The 7,326-nt window shown below is 43.2% G+C and overlaps 1 protein-coding gene across 1 annotated transcript; it reads left to right on the top strand.

The window, feature by feature from the left end:
• Nucleotides 1-1,505: 1,505 nt before the first annotated feature.
• Nucleotides 1,506-2,910, top strand: LOC109891761 (gap junction delta-2 protein-like). Its single transcript, XM_020484247.2, has one exon. It carries the CDS (start codon nucleotides 1,506-1,508, stop codon nucleotides 2,625-2,627), a length of 1,122 nt encoding a protein of 373 aa, XP_020339836.1. The 3' UTR covers nucleotides 2,628-2,910.
• The last annotated feature ends 4,416 nt before the right edge of the window (nucleotides 2,911-7,326 follow it).

The following is a 7,326-nucleotide window of genomic DNA, read 5'->3' as shown; positions in this document are numbered from 1 at the left end:
GTACTTTGGTGTGAAAAGTGCAAATTAATCCCAGAACAACAGCAAAGGACCTTGTGAAGATGCTGGTTGGAAACAGGTACATAAGTATCTATATCCACAGTAAAACGAGTCCTATATCGACCCAACCTGAAAGGCCGCTCAGCAAGGAAGAAGCCACTGCTCCAAAACCGCCATAAAAATTCAGACTACAGTTTGCAACTGCACATGGGGACAAAGATCGTACGTTTTGGAGAAAATCCTCTGGACTGATGAAACTGTTTGGCCATAATGACCATCGTTATGTTTGGAGGAAAAAGGGGGATGCTTGCAAGCCGATGAACACCATCCCAACCGTGAAGCACGGGGGTGGCAGCATCATGTTGTGAAGGTGCTTTGCTGCAGGAGGGACTGGTGCACTTCACAAAATAGATGGCATCATGAGGAAGGAAAATTATGTGGATATATTGAAGCTACATCTCATGACGTCAGTCAGGAAGTTACAGCTTGGTCGCAAATGGGTCTTCCAAATGGACAATGACCCCAAGCGTACTTCCAAAGTTGTGGCAAAATGGCTTAAGGGCAACAAAGTCAAGGTATTGGAGTGGCCATCACAAAGACCTGACCTCAATCCTTTAGAACATTCATGGGCAGAACTGAAAAAAGCGTGTGTGATTAAGGAGGCCTACAAACCTGATTCAGTTACACCAGCTCTGTCAGGAGGAATGAGCCAAAATTCACCCAATTTATTGTGGGTTTGACCCAAGTTAAACAATTTAAATGCAACGCTACCAAATACTAATTGAGTGTATGTAAACCTCTGACCCAATGGGAATGTGAGGAAAGAAATAAAAGCCGAAATAAATAATTCTCTCTACTATTATTCTGACATTTCACATTCTTAAAGTAAAGTGGTGATGCTAACTGACCTAAAACAAGGAATTTTTACTAGGATTAAATGTCAGGAATTGTGAAACTGAGTTTAAATGTATTTGGCTAAGGTTTATGTAAACTTAAGACTTCAACTGTATATAAAACCAAAAACATCGACATAACACATAGAGAAGGGCTCAAACATAGTTTGTAAACAGTTCGTCTTTTTATTTGTAAATAAATTCTGTGTTCACATAAAGACACTAATCTGTATCAATGGGAAAGTACAAAAAGCCGACATGAAAAGACAATTCAGCTAAGTATTTTGAGGCTCCTCATGGATGTTGATGTGTTTGATGGCTTCATGGTTCTGTTCACTGAGCATGAGCCCATCCTGCAATAGACACTACATTTTCAGTAGTGAGACTAACATGTATTGATGGCTCACTTATTAAAAGATGTTGATAAAGTACAAGGAAATAAGACAGTGTTGCAGATGAGCAGGCTCCATCGATGTCTCACTCCTTCAAAAGATTAATGATGTAGCATTAATATTGAGTTGTCTGTGGGGCATAATTCTGTTGTAGTGTGGTGGGTTCAACACAGCATAGGCCTGCTGCTGTTTATTCTTCATCTGTGTTCCCCCAGGTTAAGAAATGGGAGACTGGTCCATTCTTGGCCGCTTCCTAACGGAGGTGCAGAACCACTCCACGGTGATCGGCAAGATCTGGCTGACCATGCTGCTTATATTCCGCATCCTACTGGTGACCCTGGTAGGGGACGCGGTGTACAGCGATGAGCAGTCTAAGTTCACCTGCAACACCCTGCAGCCTGGTTGCAACAACGTCTGCTATGACACCTTCGCCCCTGTCTCACACCTGCGCTTCTGGGTCTTCCAGATCGTACTTGTCTCCACACCGTCCATCTTCTACATTGTCTACGTGTTGCACAAGATCGCCAAGGACGAGAAGTTAGAGATTGAGAAGATCCAGGTGGTCGCCAAGCACCCTCCTGCATGTGAAAGGCTCAAACATGTAGGGGTGGAGGGTGGGGAAGCCGTGGGGGCCAGCAGCCCCTCCTTCAACCCCCACTATGAGGAGGAGTGGGGCGCCCGGGAAGGGGAGTGTGTGGAGCAAAGCCTACTGGAGGAGGACTTGAGGGAGGTGGGGGAGGACCCCACCGAGCTGTCCAGCCAGGTACTACTGACCTACATCATCCATGTGGTGCTGCGCTCCATCATGGAGATAGCCTTCCTGGTGGGCCAGTACTACTTGTTTGGCTTTGAAGTGCCTCACCTGTTCCGCTGTGAGACCTACCCCTGTCCCAACCGGACTGACTGCTTCGTGTCTCGTGCCACGGAGAAGACCATCTTCCTCAACTTCATGTTCAGCATCAGCCTGGGATGCTTCATCATGAACATTGTGGAGCTGCACTACCTGGGCTGGGTCTATATTTTCCATGTATTGTGCTCGGCCTGCTCCACATGTTGCGAGCCAGAGAGGGACCCTGTGGAACGCATGGACCTGTATCACAACCACAACCCTCTGCTGCTGCAGCTCAAACACTCCCTACGAGGCAGGGTGGTCCTGCAGACCCCCCCTCCCATGTCCCAGGAGAAGAGCAGTGGCATCTTGTCAACCCACACCCCTGCCATCTCCTTTGAGACGGACTCCATAGTAGAGTGCACCTCCAAGAGGAGCCCAGATGAGAAAGAACGCACTAAGGCCAAACTGGTCAACATGTCCAAAACAGGCAGAGGCAAGAAGTCCTGGCTGTGAACTATCAATCTGTCCTTTCCTTTAAATATTCTTCCCTTGCTTCCTCCTCTGATTGCATTTGTTCATCTGACGATTGATTTCAGTTGTTTACAGTAAGACAGAGTACAAAAGCAACAGTCATTTAAGTCTTTTGCAGTTAATCTTGAGAAATTCCCATAGCACACAAAAGAGGAGAACCTATAGTATGCAAAACCATACAGACTACATGCTCACATTTCTGTGTACAGGGCCGGACCCAAGCCTTTTGGGGGCCCTTAGCGAGATTTAATTAAAATGTTTTGCCCGAGAAGTGGGGTGGCCCACTAACCAAATCCTGCTTAGGGTCCCCAAAAGGCTAGGGCTGGCCCTGTACAAACATAAATGTGAGCACATACAGTCTGTGTGCTTTTGCATACTATGGGTTCTCCTCCTTTGCATGCTATGGGAAAAATGTATGTTTAAAAGTTAATTTCCTGCAATTCTACACATTTTACCTTAGGGAGTAGGGAAATGTTCCAGTTTTAAAGCAAGCTTTCTGCAATTCTACACATTTTACTTTAAGGAGTAGGGAAATGTTCCAGTTTTAAAGCAAGCTTTCTGCAATTCTACACATTTTACTTTAAGGAGTAGGGAAATGTTCCAGTTTTAAAGCAAGCTTTCTGCAATTCTACACATTTTGTCAATACTTGACATGTTAATGATATCTGAATGAGAGGGCCCCCTGGATCAATGAGGTTCCCCCTGGAGGTCACGGTCCCTGGGCACCTGCTCTGCATGCCCGGTCAGTATTTGGCCATGATTATTACATGTTTAGATAACTGGCTAGAATAACTTACTAATCAAAAAATGATTAGCTGACATGGCTAATTGAGTGACTTTCAGTGACTGATAGAACAAGAGAAAATCTTCTGATGCACAGCCAAATTTCTAAATTGCACCTTGTGTATTCTACTACTCTAACTAAAAGAAAATGTGTTGCTTATGCCTGGAGTGTACATGGGTACAAATGCAACCACCTTGGTAACTATTCATATAACATCTATAATATAACCAATGATTTGGTTTCAAAAGGACATAACACTTGCCACTATTACAACATATTCAGTGCATTCGGAAAGTATTCAGACCCCTCGACTTTTCTCACATTTTGTTACGTTACAGCCTTATCCTAAAATGATCCTTAACCTATTTTTTTCATCAATCTACACACAATACCCAATAATGACAAAGCAAAAACAGGTTAAGAAATTCCTGCAAATGTACAAAAAAACTTTAACTGAAATATCACATTTACATAAGTGTTCAGACCATTTACTCAATACTTTGTTGTAGTAGCTTTGGCAGCGATGACAGCCTCAAGTCTTCTTGGGTATCACGCTACAAGCTTGGTAAACCTGTATTTGGGAGTTTCTCACATTCTTCTCTGCAGATCCTCTCAAGCTCTGTCAGGTTGGATGGGGAGTATCGCTGCACAGCTATTTTCAGGTCTCTCCAGAGATGTTTGATTGGGTTGAGTGGCTGGGCCACTCAAGCACATTCAGAGACTTGTCCCGAAGCAACTTCTGCATTGTCTTGACTGTGTGCTTAGGGGCGTTGTCCTATTGGAAGGTGAACCTTCACCCCAGTCCAAGGTCCTGAGTGCTCTGTAGCAGGTTTTCATCAAGGCTCTTTCCCTCGATCCTGACTAGTCTTCCAGTCCCTGCCGCTGAAAAACATGCCCACAGCATGTTGCAGCAACCACCATGCTTCACCGTAGGGATGGTGCCAGGTTTCCTCCAGATGTGATGCTTAGCTTTCAGGCCAAAGAGTTCAATCTTGATTTCATCAGACCAGATTATCTTGTTTCTCATGAGTCCTTTAGGTTCCTTTCGGGAAACTCCAAGCGGGCTGTCATGTGTCTTTTACTGAGGAGTGGCTTCCTTCTGGCCACTCTACAATAATGGCCTGATTGGTGGAGTGCTGCAGTGATGATTGTCTTTCCACAGAAGAACTCTGGAGCTCTGTCAAAGTGACCATCGGGTGCTTGGTCACCCCCCTGACCAAGACCCTTCTCCCCTGATTGCTAATTTTGGCCGGGCAGCCTAAGAATAGTCTTGGTGGTTCCAAACTTCATATCTCGGAGTTCTAGGGACAATTCCTTCGACCTCATGGCTTGGTTTTTGCTCTGACATGCACTGTCAACTGTGGGACCTTATATAGACAGGTGTGTGCCTTTCCATATCATGTCCAATCAATTGAATTTAACACAGGTGGACTCCAATCAAGTTGTAGAAACATTTCAAGGATGATCAATGGAAACAGGATGCACCTGAGCTCATTTTCGAGTCTTACAGGAAAGGGTCTGAATACTTATATAAATAATGTATTTCTGTATTGTGTGTAGATTGATGAGGAAAACATTTCATTTAATCCATTTGAGAATAAGGCTGTGACGAAACAAAATGTGGAAGAAGTCAAGGGGTCTGAATACTTTCCCGAATGCACTGTACAATAAACTAATTATTTTGACCATTTATCAAGCTATTATTGTTAAAGTTTTTGGGGGGCATTTTGTCATAAAATGATTTTCTCAGTACCATACCAGTTTTACCTCATGTTAGAATCTAGTGATTCTTAGAGAAAATTGCTCTTTTCCTCTTGATTAGAAGATGACTTGAGTAACTTTAACGAGGTATCTTTTGAGCAACTGAGAATGTGTTCACTCGGACTGTGTTCACATGAAAAACAATAAGAAAAACAAAATTGCCCAAAATTCCATTAGGGAAGGAGAGCATCTGTAGTGAACTAGTTGTGAACTTCGTAGCAAAGAATGTATCAAGAATGCACTGTTGAGCAGTGAGCCCATTTCAGAACCAAGCACTAACTTTAGATGCCTTGGTTTGGTAAATTGGATCTCCAGGAAAACAATGTCATACATTTTTGTAGATCACTGAATAAAATGATTCCAGAATTAACAGTGAATACTATTGTGTTTTGTTCCATGTAGCCTATGAAAAGAAACATATCATCGAAACAGGCAAAGAATAAAGGAGATATGCTACACCTACATCTGAACTCTAACCAAGTAAAGTAGGACAGCTGTTAAAGGGATAGTTCACTCAAATGATAAATTATCACATTGGTTTCTTTACACTGTAAACAGATACTGGACAAGGTATTTCAGCAATCCATGCTTTGTTTTTTTCCCCTTGCATGGCTTCTAAATGCTAACGTTTTAACATTTGTAACACAAATCCCATTCAAGTCATGGGACCGATATTAGCATTTTCCGTGCATCATGTCCAAATCATCCAAAAGTATCTGAAATTGATTGTAAAGCTCAACAAAGTCACTTATAGATGATTTTAACATGATGCGTGACAAATATTGGTCCCATGACTCGAATGAGATTTGTTCCACAGATGCATTTGGTGCCAAGGAAATGAACCCGAAGCATGGATTGCTGTCATACCTTGTTCAAAGACTGCTTACAGCTCGTGTCAAACTCATTCCACCGAGGGTCGAATGTCTGCATGTTTTTGCTCCACCCTTGTATTGGATTGTTGAATTAAGGTCACCAATGAGTAAGGAACTCCCCTCACCTGGTTGTCTAGGTCTTAATTGAAAGAAAAAAACACAAACACACAGACACTCAGTCCTCTGTGGAATGAGTTTGACACCCCTGGCTTAGAGGCTAAGGAAACTGAAGTGTTATTTTGTAATTTGTGTTAACTATCCCTTTAAATGATGAACAGTTAGGGACTATGCTTTTCTGAAATGCCTTTATCATGGTCCTTTGTGTATGACGAACCACATGCCATTCAACGTTAGTCCAGATGAGGATTGTATTTTTTTTTTAAATACACTTGATTTGTTTTCCTAAATGGTCATGTAAGATATAAACTCAGCAAAACAAGAAATTTCCCTTTTTCAGGACCTTGTCGTTCAAAGAAAATGAGTAAAAATCCAAATAACTTCAAAGATCTTTATTGTAAAGGGTTTAAACACTGTTTCCCATGCTTGTTCAATGAACCATTAACAATTAATAAACATTAATTGAGTGACTTTCAGTGACTGATATAACAAGAGAAAAACTCCTGGTGCACAGCCAAATTTCGAAATTGCATCTAGAACGGTCATTAAGACACTAACAGTTTACAGATGGTAGGCAATTAAGGTCACGGTTATGAAAGCTTAAGACACTAAAGAGGCCTTTCTACTGACTCTGAAAAACACCAAACGAAAGATGCCCAGGGTCCCTGCTCATCTGCATGAAGGGCAATAAATTGCAATGTCCGTACTGTGAGATACCTAAGACAGCGCAACAGGGAGACAGGATGGACAGCTGATCGTCCTCGCAGTGGCAGACCACGTGTAACAACACCTGCACAGGATCGGTACATCCGAACATCACACCTTCGGGACAGGTACAGGACTGCAACAACAACTGCCTGAGTTATACCAGGAACGCACAATCCCTCCATCAGTGCTCAGACTGTCTGCAATAGGCTGAGAGGTGCTGGACTGAGGGCTTGTAGGCCTGTTGTAAGGCAGGTCCTCACCAGACATCACCGACAACAACGTCGCCTATGGGCACAAACCCACCGTCGCTGGACCAGACAGGACTGGCAAAAAGTGCTCTTCACTGACGAGTCGTGGTTTTGTCTCACCAGGGGTGATGGTCGGATTTGTGTTTATCATCGAAGGACTGAGCGTTACACCGAGGCCTGTACTCTGGAGC

Source organism: Oncorhynchus kisutch, linkage group LG6, assembly GCF_002021735.2.
Source record: "Oncorhynchus kisutch isolate 150728-3 linkage group LG6, Okis_V2, whole genome shotgun sequence".
Classification (NCBI taxonomy): Eukaryota; Metazoa; Chordata; class Actinopteri; order Salmoniformes; family Salmonidae; genus Oncorhynchus; species Oncorhynchus kisutch.
This window is presented reverse-complemented; position numbering and strand designations above follow the sequence as displayed.